Here is a 16,000-nt window from a genome sequence, read left to right as displayed (position 1 = left end):
CAGACTTAAATACTCTTACATCCATTTACCTACCAAAAAACCCTCTCTGACTTAAGCATCGGAGTGGCTTTCAGGCTGAGCAAGCCTGAGGTCCTTTGAGCTTATATTTGTTACTTGTGCAGGAAAAACAGTACGGGCGACCCTTTAAAGATCGACCTGTATCATTTGGTGCGGTGAACGTGGAACTTATTAGTTTCGTCGTTCCTTTTAGATACTTTTCAGAATTTGCTTTTTCAAGAATGGATCCCCCACGAGATAATACTCTACCGGCTACCAACAGAGAAGACAGGGAAACAGAACCACCGGCCCTAAATCTGTTTCCCCCAACCAGCGAAGAAGGAGAAACCAGCGACCCCCTGGCGATAAGACAGACGATACCGCCGATGGCCATAGCACCTGATGAAGAGCCAATCAACAACCAAGCAATGTTCAAGGCTTTCCTAGAAATCACCAGTCTACTCAAAGACATCAAACAGAGTATCTCGTCAAAATCGCCAGAGCAGGGATCAGCGAAATCACCAGTACAGAAGTCAACGTCAACCATGGACAAGGGAAAAGAACCGATGCGAGAGGAAGGTGCCCCTGAAAATTCCGCAAAGAAACAAAATGCCCCCATTGTAATTCCAGACGAAGAACGTTGGATGGATGAACAACACACCGTCAAAGGCGGAGAAGAGCATCTGGAGGAAAAAGTCCGTCAAGTCATGAGCAGGCTTGGAATAAGATGTGAAGACGTAGACATCTCTCTTCGAAGTGACTCACCACTTGCAGATTTCATCATCTCTCACGAGTTCCCTACAAAGTTCAGATACCCCCCAAATTTGGAGTCATACGATGGAACAGGCTGTCCCAAGAGCCATATTCACAAATTCCAAGCGGTGATAAATGTTCAAACAAACTTGGATCACGTACTATGCAAACTTTTTCCTACTACCTTAAAAGGTCTGGCGCAGGAATGGTACCAGAGTTTAAAGCCAGGATCAGTGCTGACGTTCAAACAATTCTCAGGACTTTTTCAGGCTAGATTCGTAGCATGCATCCCTCAAAAGAAGCTGTCCACAGACCTGCTGGCCATCATGCAATGGGAAGGAGAGACACTCAGGAAGTATGTAGAAAGATTCAATAAAGAGGCGATGCAGATAGAAGACCTGAGCCAGGAGATCGCCTACACAGCATTACTCAATGGAACTACTAACTCCGACCTACGAAAGGAATTGTTGGCTAAATCACCAAAATCATTTACCACACTGATGACCATCGCACATACACAGATCAGAGTGGATGATGGCCAGAGAGAGATAGAGAATCGCCTCGGACGGGCAGAAGAACGAACGTTTGCGGAAAGAAGAAATGGGGACAGATCGCCCATAGGAAAGAGGTTCGGAGAAAAAGGCAACGACCATTTCAGAAATAAAAGGAAAAAAGACGAAGATAGGCGATATACGCCCCTGAACACAACCAGAACCAACGTACTGTTTTGGGTGAAAGACAGCCGAGAGAAGGTCAGATGGCCAAGGAAGATGAACGCTGCATCAGCCAGCAAAAGAGACAATAGCAAATACTGTGAATTTCACAGAGACAACGGCCACACCACAGATGAATGCTGGCACCTGAAGGAGGAGATAGAGAAGCTGATAGAAAGGGGATCCCTTTCCCAGTTCGTAAAAAGGGACACCGAAGCCAGAGAGACGGAATCAGAAAGAAAGAAAGAGCGGAAAGAAGAAATCGCCAGAAGACCCAGACCAGAGCCAGCAGGCGTGGTTAACGTAATAATGGGCGGATCGACCGGAGGAGACAGCAATACTACAAGAAAGAAAGCTGCAAGAACAGTCTACTCAGTTAGCCCAGGTGCACCAAATGCTAAGAAATTCGGAAGCGTATCTTTTTCGGAGGGCGATAGTCACGGCTTATCAGTCCCCCATGAGGACGCCCTAGTTGTCAAGGGGCGACTCAACAATTTCGAGGTATCTCGAATGCTTGTAGACACGGGAAGTTCAGTAAACATGATCACGATGGAGGTGTTCGGCAGAATTGGACTCAAAAAAGAGACGTTGACACATGTCTCTACTCCACTGGTGGGACTAGGAGGCAAATCTGTACAGGTGGAAGGATCACTGGAGATAAACATCCAACTAGGGGATGGAGAGCTCTACAAAGAGATCCGAGCAGAATTCATGGTGGTCAATATGGATTTCGCATACAACGCAATTCTCGGAAGGCCACTCTTGCACGATACGTGCGCATCCATTTGCATGAGGTACCTACTGATGAAAATCCCAACCAGAGAAGGCGATGCCGAAGTCAGAGGATGCCAAAAGTCAGCCAGAAAAGCATACTTTATAGCTCTCAGGAAAGTTCATATAACCTTGCCAGTACTAACAATGGAACCTCCAGAGAAGAAGGAAAGGGCGGAGCATTATGGGCGAACTGAGAAAATCGAATTATCCCCAGGAAAGGATATAGAAGTGGGAGATGAGCTAGAAGAAGAAATCAAACGATCTCTGACAGAAAACCTCAGATCGCTTGGAGACTCCTTTGCCTGGACAACAGACGAATTGATCGGAGTAGACCCGGACGTCATATGTCATCGGTTAAACATAGCGACCGACGCGAAGGCAGTGATACAGAAGAAGAGAAGGCACTCGCCCAAAAAACAACTCGCCATCGCAGAAGAGGTCGCCCGGTTAAAAGCAGCAAACGTGATCAAAGACGCCTATTACCCCAAGTGGGTAGCAAATGTGGTGATGGTAAAAAAGTCCAATGGCACTTACCGAATGTGCGTGGACTTCACAGATCTGAATAAAGCATGTCCCAAAGATAGTTTCCCACTTCCACACATTGATCAGTTAGTAGACTCCACAGCAGGTCACGCCCTCTATACATTCCTAGATGCCAAGGCGGGATATCATCAGATACCCATGGCACCTGAAGATCAGGAGAAGACGACCTTCATAACGGACCAGGGATTATTTTGTTACAAAATGAGGCCCTTCGGTCTGAAGAACGCAGGAGCCACATATCAGCGGCTGGTGAACTCAATATTCAGAGATCAGATAGGAAAACACATGGAAGTTTATGTGGATGACATGATTATCAAAAGCATCCGAGCTGAAGACCACCCAACAGATGTGAAGATAGTCCTGGAGACGCTAAAGAGATACCAGCTAAAACTCAATCCGGAAAAATGCGTATTCGGAGTACCGGCAGGCAAGTTCTTGGGATACATGGTCTCTCAGAGGGGTATCGAGGCTAACCCAGATAAAATCGAAGCGGTCTTAAAAATGACACCGCCACGGAGCATACATGAAGTCCAGAAGCTCAATGGCCGGATCACGGCTCTAGGTCGGTTCATGTCCTGCTCGGCAAAACGATGCCTGCCTTTCTTCAAAACCCTGAAACAGATCAAGAACTTCACATGGACAGCAGAATGCCAGCAGGCGTTTGAAGAATTGAAAAGCTTCCTATCCTCGCCCCCACTGTTGGCGAGACCGGATCCGGGCGACGTGTTATACTTATACATCTCTTGCTCTGACGAAACAATAGCAGGAGTATTGGTGTCGGAAAAAGGAGGCGAACAATACCCGATCTACTACATTAGCAAAGTACTCAGAGATGCGGAGCTGAGATACCCGAAGTTGGAGAAGCTGGCGCTGTGCGTATACACCGCCACCATCAAGCTCCGACATTACTTCGAAGGGCACCAAGTCATTGTACGGACCGACCAACCATTACGAAAAATCCTCCAGAAGGCAGAGACAAGTGGACGCATAGCAGAATGGGCAGTCAAAATAGGAAGTCTGGGCGTTATCTATGAAGCTCGGAAAGCATTGAAAGCTCAAGCACTAGCCGACTTCTTCGCAGAATTAACATTCAAAGAACCCATGGAGGACAAAACGACTCCATGGGAGATACACGTCGATGGAGCAGTTTGCGGAGAAGGAGCGGGCATCGGAGTCGTGCTCAAAGGACCAGGAAGAATCCAAATGGAATACTCAGCAAGACTCGAATTTCCAGCTTCCAACAATGTTGCGGAATATGAGGCGCTGATAACAGGGTTGCAATTATGCGAAGAGCTCAATATCTCCAAAGTCCAGATCTACAGTGATTCACAACTGGTTGTGAACCAAGTCTCAGGGAACTTCGAAGTAAAAGAAGCTACGTTGAAGAAGTACGCCAAGCAGGCCAAAACCTTCTTTGCCGATAATGGGCGATCCTGGTCGCTACAGCAAATACCCAGAGCAATGAATGGAAGATCAGACGAATTGGCAAAGTGGGCAGCAACAAAGAATTACGACTCAATGAGAAACATCCCTCATGAAATCAAACGACAGCCTAGCTTTCAAGAAGAAATTGAAGAAGGCGAAGTACTGATGGTAGAAGGGGAAGAAACCTGGATGTCCCCCCTCACAGCATACCTGGCTAATGGAATACTCCCCGAGGATAAGAAGGAAGCCAAAAGAATAGTGATACTCTCATCAAAGTTCGGAATATACAACGGCCAGCTGTACAAACGGTCATTCACCCATCCCTGGCTAAGATGTGTGAACAAAGAAGAAGGAGAGTACATCATGAAAGAATTACATGAGGGGACCTGCGGAGCACATGACGGAGCATCAACACTGGTCAGGAAAGCACTGCTACAAGGCTATTATTGGCCCACGATGAAAGAACAAGCTACAACGCTAGTAAGGGGATGCTGGCCTTGCCAGCAACATGCCTTGGTACCGAGAAAGCAAGCTTCAGAAATGAAACCCATCGGCAGTGCATGGCCGTTCGCCCAGTGGGGTATGGACATCCTGGGACCTCTCCCTTTGGCCACAGGACAACGGAAGTTCCTGGTAGTGGCAATCGACCACTTCACCAAGTGGATAGAGGCAGAACCACTGGCAAAAATCACCCAACAACGCATAACTAACTTTTTCTTTAGATCTATCTTGTGCAGGTTTGGAATACCGAAGGTGCTGATCACAGACAACGGAAAGCAGTTCGACTCAGCAAAGTTTAGAAAGTTTTGTGCCGAGTATCAGATCGACCTAAGGTTCACTTCGGTTTACCATCCACAATCAAATGGGCAAACCGAAGTGGCCAACAGAATCCTACTGGCCGGACTAAAAAGAAGACTAGACGAGTGCAAAGGAAGATGGGTAGAAGAACTCTACAGCGTCCTATGGAACTACCGTACCACCCCTAGAGAATCAACGGGCGAAACTCCATTCGCCCTGGCCTATGGAACGGAGGCCGTAATTCCTGTAGAGATCGGCGCACCCACGCCAAGGACAGAAGACAACCAGCTAAACCTAGAAGAAAACGAAGAAGAGCTCAGGAACAATCTGGATCTCCTGGTTGAAAAAATCAACAGATCAGACATCAGGATGGAAGCCTACAGACAAAAGATGGCCAAACATTTCAACAGCCATGTAAAGAAAAGAAAATTCAAACTAGGCGACCTCGTCATGCGAAAAACCGAAGTCAAGAAAGGAGAAGCAGGAAGCGGAAAACTGCAGCCAAACTGGGAAGGACCTTACACCATTAGCGAGGTCATTAAAGAAGGAACATTTAAACTCACCAACTCCATGGGAAGAATCATACCAAGGACATGGAACGCCAACAACTTGAGAAAAATTTAGCGACAATGGGTCGCCATCCGACATGATTAGTTATTCCTTAAGAATTAACAAATTAGTCAAGCGATGTTTAGTTTCAATATTGTATTTCAATTCCTCCAAGTGATGTTTAATCACAGCATTGTGTTTCAATTTCTACAAGTGATATTTCATCACATTATTGTATTTGAATTTATGCAAGTATTTTAATTTACCCTTGCTCGGACAAGGAATTTCCACAGATATCGCCTCTTTACCATAATTACTGATTACTTAAAATATTTCCAAAGAGGAGAACTGACGAGTTCATTCCCAAAAAAGGAAAATTCACAGTCAAAATATATATCGCCTAAAATAAAGAGAACATAGAAGCTAACTGTCTCGAAAATAAAGAAGGCAAAAAAGATATATTTTAAAAAGAGGGCAAATGCCCCACACAAAAAATTACAAAGGAAAATAAAATTCCTAACAAAAGAAAATATACAAATGTACAAAGTACATAACAAAAAAAAAAGGAAAATTCTTCCTATACAAAAACTAAAGGGAGAAAGAGGAATCTAAAGCTTGATCTCTGGCTCGACCTTCTCCGGGGCAGCCTCTTTGTTCCCCTCCAAAATATTTGGGACAGATAGCCCCTCCTGCGAACCCCGCCTGGCTGAAGAAGAAGCACCAACATGAATGTTGCCAGAACGAGTGGGAGAAGGGACATCGGCAAGACTAAGAGGATCGGACCCTGGAAGGATAGACTCCAGATCAGAAGGCCGATCCAATAAGTCCAGAGCAGCAAAAGGCCGCTCCGAAGATATAAGCAAGCCGAAGTCCTTCTCCTCAGGACTACCTCCCAAACCGGGAACAAGAGGCTTCTCGCCAGCCTTGGCAGGTTCCTGGACCCCTTGGGCAGACTGTTCGGCAACCTCAGCAGCACCTCCACCATTTTCAGACTTGATGGAGACAAACAAGTCTTGGGGAGAATCTGGCTCACTCTCACTGTTAACCCCCTCGGGAAAGCCATATAAGAAATCAACGTCCCCATCAGGATGACGCTCCAAGTAGGTACCCACGATGGCTTCAGTGAAGTCAGTCAGATCGTTGGCTAGCTGGGCGGTGTTACGGCGACGCCTCTCCTTCTCACGAATCAGCCTGCCCCGCTTCAAATAAAGCCTCTTCTCAGCAACAGAGACTTTATCATTAAGGGCCGTGACGGTGATGTCGAACTCCTTCTTGAGATCGTCGTAATCAGTACTCTTCAACACCACCTCTGCCGCCAGATTTTTATTCTCCTTCTTAAGGCGGGCGACCTCCTCAGATAGCACACGCTGCTGCTTCACTGCACTCTCCCTCTCTCTGGATAATCTATCCACATCAGCCCGAAGAGAGTCCAGCTTCTGAGTGCACCCGCCATGTTCGCTACGAAGGGAGTCATACTTTCCCTTCAGCAGCTTGTACTCCGTCTTTATCTTCACCTGCATCTCATCGTCGTTAAGACGGTTGGAGCGGTATTGACGGATGGCATATGCAACCTAAACATAAAATAAAGCTGAGTTAGAGAATAACCATAACAGGAAAAAAAAGCAAAATGTTAAAGTTAGAAAATAATCACCTTTGCCAGGTTGGAAAAACAATCGTCCATCAGTACGTGGTCCGGCCTCTTCAAATAGTAGTCAACGTCCGAAGGGCAGCAGGAACCCCGGAAGATGTCGTGGGCAACGGCAGGACAACGTACAGTGGCATCGGCCCCATACTTTTGAAGGAGCAGGTCGACCTGAGTCACCATCACATCCCTCTTGGGCCTTTTCATCGAAGGTCCCTCCCCCTCAGTATCTTCGCCCCCTGAAGAAGGAGCTCGCCTTTTGCCGCCGGTCGAAGCAGCCGGGGCAGTTTGGGGAGCCAGAGGAAGGGGTCGGGGAAGCTTCTCCTTCGCAGGAACCTCCATCTTATCCTTCCCCTTACCGGTGTAAGAGGGAACAGCAGGAGGAGGAGGGCTGGTGACAGGTTCCTTTATCTGGAAGCCTGGCAGCACCACCCTAGGAGTGGGAGCAGAATCATCACCCTTCTGAGAAGAAGGTGGCTTGCCTCCAGCCAAGGAAGGAACATCGCCTCCTTTCTTAGCAGGCGCCTTCTTAGCCTCAGAAGACGGCTTGGGAACAGCTTGGGGAAGGGCCTCCCTCTCTCGAGCCTCTCGGCGAGCTCTCCTATCCTCCATGACCTTCTGCTGAAGTTCCTTGAAGTTCGGCACTGAAAAGTCAAAGGAAAGAAAATTCAGAAAACGCTTCACAAAAATTAAAAGGGAATAAAAACTTCATGGTACAAACAAGGTACCAGAAGGACTAAGAGGCATAGAAGAAATATTAAGAGGGGAAGAAAGCAGTGGTTCGCCCATGTCAGGGAACTCGTCTCCATTATCAGGCGATGTCTCCCTCCTGTCCTCACTCTTCTTCCTCTTCCCCCTTTCTCCACCCTGCAATCTCTTATTTCTCTTGGAGGCAACACTTTGGTCCCAGCCGAAGTAGGAATCTATCAGATTCACTACGTGCACCTTAGCGCCACCTCGAAGCAGACGCAACGTCTCTTTATCAACCTCGCTCAGGTTCGCCTTTTCCAACTTAAGGGGCCCTTCCACAAAAACATTCGGAATGGAGCCCCAACCCCCTTCCTTCTTGGCGATGACGAAGTTACCTTTCCACCGCTTCAAAGAATTGGGAAGGCCAGTGAAGGGAGATCTTCCGGGTTGCAAGTAGAAGAACTCATCGCTTTTCTTCCTCCCCAAAGAATAGATCGCCCTAACAATCTCGTAGCCCACCTGTCTTTTCAGTTGGAGACCACGAATAAAAACTCCGGTCAAGTGACGGTGGGCATTAGGATGGAGTTGACCCAAGGGGATCTTAAAATTATCGAACACTTTTTGGGTGAAGAGATCGAGTGGTAGCCTCAAACCCGCCTCAAAATCTTCAACGAAAAGCAACTGTTCATCATCCTTTAAGACCTGGCTAACAGCCGAGCCCTCAGACGGAATCCGAAGGCTAATGAAGGGAGGAATTTCGTACCTCGCCCTAATCCAAACAAGGGCTTCTTGACCCAGACTGATGGTCCACTCAGACAAGGGCTTTTTCTTACTAGAAGATGTCCCAGAGGAGACCTTACGTCTCTTAAAAACAAAATCCTCCTCATCTCCTTCGTCGTCACCTAATCCACCATCTCCGGCCTCATCTCCACTAGCATCCTCAAGGGGAGCCTCACCCTCTGGCCCTCTGTCATCAACACCCTCTTCACTATCAGGGATCACCTTCTGAGACAACCCTTCCTCGTCAGATGACAACTCAACGAGGGTAGCAAGAGGAACAGGGTAGGTAGGGTCACTGGTAGAACTCTCAGAAGAAGAGGAAGAAGAAGGAGAAGACACTGAAATCCTTAATGAAGACATCCCACAAATATACTATCTAAAAGCAAACAAGAAGAAGGAAGGAAGAAGACAAACAAAAATAGCTAAGCCACTTACTGATAATAAGAGAAAGTCTGGTGCAATGAAACTCGAAGAAAGCCTGGTTGGAGAAATAAATCAACAGAAGTAGAGAGTCAGATAGAAAAATCAAGAGTAAAAGATTTTAAATTAAAGAACAAGTACCTCTTTTATACGCCAAGCTAGACACTCGAATGCCTGACAGCAGGAAACTCCTCGAAATAATCAATGAGAAACCAAAAGTCGCGTTCTTTTATAGTCGAAAAACGCTTCAGATTCGTAACCGTTGAAGGAAACGTTTGAAATTCAAATCATTTCGAAAATTTCGGAAATTCGAATTTTGAATTTTGGCGCTTCAAGTATTTGACTTAGCAAGATTACAGGGGGGGGACATCTGATACCGACCTAATAATATCCGAACTCCAAGCATCGCCTAACGAATGCTATGCTCGCCCAACGGGTCTCCAACGAGTATCGCCCATGTCTGTCTCGGGCGGACTTATCCAGGTCTGCCATTTAGACAACCTCATCCACTCCGTTCCCTGACACCCACTACCCGGGATAATCGGGAACGTGCCTTCACCACTATCAATAATCGTGGGATAAACCCACGATTTCCCAGATAACAACTGCCTCAAACTCATTATAAAAGGAAGCCACCGAATGCTGAGAAGGGTAAGCACAAATCAGACTTAAATACTCTTACATCCATTTACCTACCAAAAAACCCTCTCTGACTTAAGCATCGGAGTGGCTTTCAGGCTGAGCAAGCCTGAGGTCCTTTGAGCTTATATTTGTTACTTGTGCAGGAAAAACAGTACGGGCGACCCTTTAAAGATCGACCTGTATCAATTAAGTGGAAAACCTTTAAAACCGTTTAAAACATTTAATAACGATATTACGAATAATAGTTGGAATCCTAATCCGTAATTCTAAATAAATAACATAATCCAATAGGTCTGGTCTCGAGAGCTGAGCTACACCGAGTTACCACTGACCACACTTATACCAGAGTCCCGAGAGCTGAGCTACACCGAGTTACTCTACTTGGTCCCGAGAGCTATGCTCACACCGAGTTACCACATTACCATAATTACCTTACCCAGATCATTATCGGTGCGCACGCAGTCCTAATGATGCCCATTAGGTAACAAGTTCCAACTAGAAGCCATAATATAAAAACAGTTCGAAATATACGTAAAGTATATATATATATATATATATATATATATATATATATATATATATATATATATATATATATATATATATATATATATATATATATATATATATATATATATATATTTTATATTAAAATAACAATTTACTTAATAAAGCGGTAAATAGTAAGTACAAACTCACTTCTTGCTAATCCACGTGAATACCGGCAAGCAACTAATCCTGGTTCGCCTCTGGAGCACGAACAACAGACGGGTCTAGACAAATAAAATAATTATTAAAACAGACCCTAACTCTATAGAGTACTACACACCACATAGGACTAGCACAGATAACACGTCGGAATAAAACAAACCAAATTAACACAAAAATACCCAATAGGTAAATACGCCCAATTAAAACAAGTTTATCGAGTTCTCGCTTTAAAATCCAATTAACAAATATTCTTTAAATGATAATTAATTTCCAAATAGAGGGTTAGCCGAGTTATCATTAACTACCAAGTTAACCTCACTTGTCGGGTGACCCAAGTCTAACCCGACTCAAAATGTTCATCAATATAAACCCGAGTTTATATTTATAAAATAATTCAATAAAATAATAATCCATTTTAAAAGCAGAACTCAATAACTTCAATTTCAAGTAACCCAAGTTACAACCCAAAAACTTAATCATTTTAAATTTATAAAGATTTAGGGACTAAACTGTACTTTAGCCATTTTTGGACTAGACTGTACTTTTGCCAATTAGGGATTAAATTGTACTTTACCAATTAGAGACTAAATTGTACTTTAGCCAATTAGGGACTAAGATGTACATTAGTCAATTTGATATCCGAAATCAATTTAATTGCTTTTGTTTATAATTAAAACAATATATAAAATTATTAACCAAAAACTCATTTAAATAAGTTATACAAACGTTTAGGGGCTAAATTGTAATTTAACCAATTTTTCACAATTCGGAAACAATTATGATTACCCGAGTGATTATAACTTAAGTTTGTAAAATATTAAACGTTCTCAATTCACGTATTTATAAGTTAAGCGAGATTCGAAAGTTATTATTAAAACCAAACCAATTGATAATAACTTTACACATCTATATGTTTTAAACAAAATAAATGAGGAACCATTGTAGCATGTTAACCATCTATTCTATTTCAAAAACCGATTCCCCCCAAGGTCTCATCTTCTTCGTGGAAGAGAGTTTCAGAACCTTCATTTTGAAAGCAATCATAAAACCGAATCATTACTCAACCTTAAACCTTCAATCATCAAGCAAACATAACTCTTAACATTGATTAAGAAATCATAAATCCCAACAAGGATTTGACAGTAACATTCGTTCTAAGAACGACGAAGGGAAAATCATAAACCGGGCTAAGGATTTCTAAGTGCTTAAACAATCAACTACTAAACATAGAAGAGTGATTTATAATTCCCTAATGCAGTAAAATCATGATCAAAGCAAGTAAGGGATTCGGCAATAATGATTTCCCCAAGAACAGATTATGAAAGCTTAAAAACGGAAACCGTACGGCGATTGGAACGAGTTCGATAGCGTACCGTTCAACAAAAATGAGGTGGGAGACCGAAGGTACGCGAGTCTATATCGTCCGGAAACAAACGGTAATGATTTCGATCTAGAAACAAAAGAGAACGATTAAAAATACGGAAGTGCCGTCAAATGTTAAAACTGAAATCAAATAAAGTAAAGGAGCTTACCGGACAGCGACCTTTGGATGATGATTGCAGCTTTGTTTTTCAGAGAATGAGCAAGGAAATGGGGGCTAGGGTTTTTTTGTAGTATGAAGAAGAGATTAGGTTAAAAGTTAGGTTTTTAAAGGCTTCGGAAATGGAAATAATGAAGCCCGAAAGTACCCCCTCAGTTGGATTTAAGCTGGTCTCAAACGAGACCAGCAAAAAGATTTGGTTCTCGTTCGAGAACCAAGTTCTCGAACGAGAACTGAGCTTTTCAACACAGGTCTTGTTCAAGACCTATGTTGAACAAATCGCCCTTGGCCAAAACAACTTGGTTCTCGTTCGAGAATCTGAGTTCTCGAACGAGAACGCAAGATTTTCGAACGAGAAATGGCTTGCCTTGGGCCAAAAGTGATAATTTGGTTTTCTTGGGCTTAATTTAATTAATCCAACCTCAAACCGACACGAAACGAGTTACCAACCTAAAATTTTACATCGAACACTACCAGAAACCCGTTGGAAATTATCAAAATTATACGGGTTATTACATGCGATTTAAGCGAAACGTTTATAACGTTATGAAACAATTCCTAATGTTTCCCCTTTTTAGCCATTTAAGACAAACGTTTAAAACTTTGCGAAATCAATCCTAATGTTTGAAATATTAAGTAACAAATCCACACATTTCACCTTGTTAACGATTTAATCCAAACGTTGACAAGCGTTACAAAACAAATTCAAACGTTTTACTTTTTTTGCGATTTAAGCCAAACGTTTAAAACGTAATGAAACCAATCCAAACGTTTAAAACGTTATGAAACAAATCCAAACGTTTCACCTTTTTAGTAATTTAAGCTACGAAACAAATCCAAAAGTTTCATCTATTTAGCGACTTAAGCTAAATATTTAAAACGTTACGAAACAAGTCCAAACGTTTAAAACGTTACGAAACAAATCCGAACTTTTACATTTTTAGCGATTTAAGCCAAACCTTTACAAACTTTACGAAACAAATCTAAACATTTAAAACGTTAGGAAACCAATCCAAACTTTTAAAACGTTACGAAACAAATCTAAACATTTCACCTTTTTAGCAATTTAAGGCAAACGTTTACAAACGTTATGAAACAAATTCAAATGTTTCACCTTTTTAACGATTTAAGCCAAACTTTTAAAACGTAACGAAACCAATCCAAACGTTTAAAACGTTATGAAACAAATCCACACGTTTTACCTTTTTAGCGATTTAAATAAAAAGTTTACAAACGTTACGAAACAAATCAAAATGTTTCCCCTTTTTAGCGAATTAAGCCAGACGTTTACAAACGTTAAGAAACAAATTCAAATGTAAAACCTTTTTAACGATGTAAGCCAAACGTTAACAAACATTACGAAACAAATCCAAACATTTCACCTTTTTAGCGACTTAAGCTAAACGTTTAAAACTAATCTCAACGTTTCCCCTTTTATGCTATTAAAGCCAAACGTTTAAAACGTTACGAAAAAATCCAAACGTTTAAACAATTACGAAGCAAATCCAAACGTTTTCCATTTTAGAGATTTAAGCCAAACATTTAAAACGTTATGAAACCAATCAAAATGTTTATAACGTTACGAAACAAATTCTAACATTTCACCTTTTTAGCGATTCAAGCAAAACGTTTAATACGTAACGAAACAAATCCTAACGTTTCTCCTTTTTAGCAACTTAAGCCAAACATTTACAAACGTTACGAAACAAATCCAAACGTTTCGCCTTTTTAGCGATTTAAGCCAAACATTTAAAACGTTATAAAACAAATCCTAACATTTCACCTTTTCAGCAATTCAAGTCAAACGTTTCACCTTTTTATTGAATTAAGCCAAACATTTTAAACATTATGAAACCAATCCAAACGTTAAAAACGTTATGAAACAAATCCTAATATTTCACCTTTTTAGCGATTGAAGCCAAACGTTTAAAATGTTGCTAAAAAAATCCAAACGTTTTCCCTATTTAGCTATTTAAGCCAAACATTTACAAACGTTTCTAAACAAATCCAAACGTTTCACCTTTTTAGCGATTTAGCCAAACATTTAAAACGTTACCAAACAAATCGAAACATTTAAAATATTACGAAAAAAATCCAAACTTTCACCTTTTCAGCGATTTAAACCAAACATTTACAAACTTTACAAAAGAAATGCAAACACTTTCCCTTTTTTATCAATTTAAGCCAAACGTTTAAAACGTTACGAAACCAGTCGAAATTGTTTAAAACGTTACGAAACAAATTCAAAAGTTTCACCTTTTTAGCAATTTAAGTGAAACGTTTACAAGCGTATCGAAACAAATCCAAATGTTTCACCTTTGTAGAAATTTAAGCAAAATGATTACAACCGTAACGAAACAAATCCACATGTTTCACCTTTTTAGCAATTTAAGCTAAACATATGAAACGTTACAAAACCAATCCAAATGTTTAAAATGTTATGAAAGAAATCCACACGTTTTACCTTTTTAGCGATTTCAGCCAAAACATTACAAACGCTACGAAAAAAATCCAAATGTTTCCCCTTTTTAGCGATTTAAGCCAAATATTTACAAACATTAATAATGAAATTCAAATGTTTCACCTTGTTTGCGATATAAGCCAAACGTTTAAAACGTTACGAAGCCAATCCAAATGTTTAAACGTTACTAAACAAATCCAAAAGTTTACCCTTTTTAGCAATATAAGCCAAACGTTTACAAATATCACTAAGCAAATCCAAACATTTTGGTGACATAAGCCAAATAGTTAAAACGTTACGAAACCAATCCAAACGTTTAGAACGTTACGAAAGAAATACAAACGTTTCATCTTTTAAGCGATTTAAACCAAATGTTGAAATGTATGAAACCAACCCAAAAGTATAAAACGTTATGAAACAAATCAAAACGTTCATAAACATTACAAAACAAATCCAAACGTATCACCATTTTAGCAATTTAGGCCTAACATTTTCAACCGTTATGAAACAAATCCAAAAGTTTCACCCTTTTAGCGATTTATGCCAAACATTTAAAACGTTACGAATACAACCCAAACGTTGAAAATGTTACGAAAGAAATCCAAACGTTAAACCTTATTAGCGATTTAAGCAAAATGTTTACAAACTTTAGGAAGGAAATCAAAACTTTTCAACTTTTTAGCGATTTAAGCAAAACGTTACAAAACCAATCCAAACGTTTAAAAAGTAACGAAACAAACTCAAACATTTCACCTTTTTTGCAATTTAAGCCAAACGTTTTAAACGTTACGAAAAAATCCTCACGTTTTGCCTTTTTAAGCCAATCGTTTACAAACTTTACGAAACAAATACTCTTTTAGCGAATTAAGCCAAACGTTTACAAACTTTACGAAGCAAATCCAAATGTTTCGCCCATTTAGCGATTTAAGCCACACATTTAAAATGTCATGAAACCAATACAAACATTTAAAACGTTACGGAAAAATCCAAACATTTCACCTTTCTAGCGATTTAAACCAAACGTTTAAAACGTTATGTCACGACCCATTTTCATGAATCGTGACCGGCGCTAGGGAATGGGTATGGTTGTACCAAAACCCGTAGCAAGCCTTGCGGACAACCACTCGACATATAAACCTGCAAGAAAACCACTGCTCGGGGGCAAGCGAGACTCCAACCTAGTCTAGCAGTTTATATAAACAACGTATAATCCAATAGAATAAATCTAATAACAATTATTAGACAAGTAAGACTTCTAATTACTACTGCGGTCTAGGAATAAAATCAGTTTATTAACTTATTTAAAATAAGTAAAACCTCCGAGGAATAAGAATTCGGAGACCAGCTGAATCGCTCATAATCATAACCCTGGAAAAATTTAGGAAAACAAAGGGGTCAGATATACTAAGATGAGTTCATATTACTATTTACATTTACTAAGTGGAAAACCATTAAAAACAATAAAACTCAGTTTATATAAATATATAGCATTACAGTTGAGTATTGAAACCCAAAACCACAAATATAGCTAATATTCAAGTGTCGTACCGGTGAGACGTATC

At 41.2% G+C, this 16,000-nt stretch overlaps 1 protein-coding gene across 1 annotated transcript; it reads left to right on the top strand.

Annotated features, from left to right (window-relative positions):
- The first annotated feature begins 239 nt into the window (after positions 1-239).
- LOC126661723 (uncharacterized) lies at positions 240-5,627 on the top strand. Its single transcript, XM_050355586.1, has 2 exons — positions 240-4,874; positions 4,986-5,627. The coding sequence occupies exons 1-2, from the start codon at positions 240-242 to the stop codon at positions 5,625-5,627; spliced, it is 5,277 nt and encodes a 1,758-aa protein (XP_050211543.1).
- The last annotated feature ends 10,373 nt before the right edge of the window (positions 5,628-16,000 follow it).

This window comes from Mercurialis annua, linkage group LG8, assembly GCF_937616625.2.
Source record: "Mercurialis annua linkage group LG8, ddMerAnnu1.2, whole genome shotgun sequence".
Taxonomy (NCBI): Eukaryota; Viridiplantae; Streptophyta; class Magnoliopsida; order Malpighiales; family Euphorbiaceae; genus Mercurialis; species Mercurialis annua.
This window is presented reverse-complemented; position numbering and strand designations above follow the sequence as displayed.

What these genes read in the sequence shown, in the direction of transcription:
- LOC126661723 (XM_050355586.1), top strand. Translation starts at nt 240, where the DNA reads ATGGATCCCCCACGAGATAATACTCTACCGGCTACCAACAGAGAAGAC. An exon ending in ACTTCACCAAGTGGATAGAG is followed by an intron (nt 4,875 to 4,985) that starts GCAGAACCACTG and finishes AACGGAAAGCAG; the next exon opens with TTCGACTCAGCAAAGTTTAG.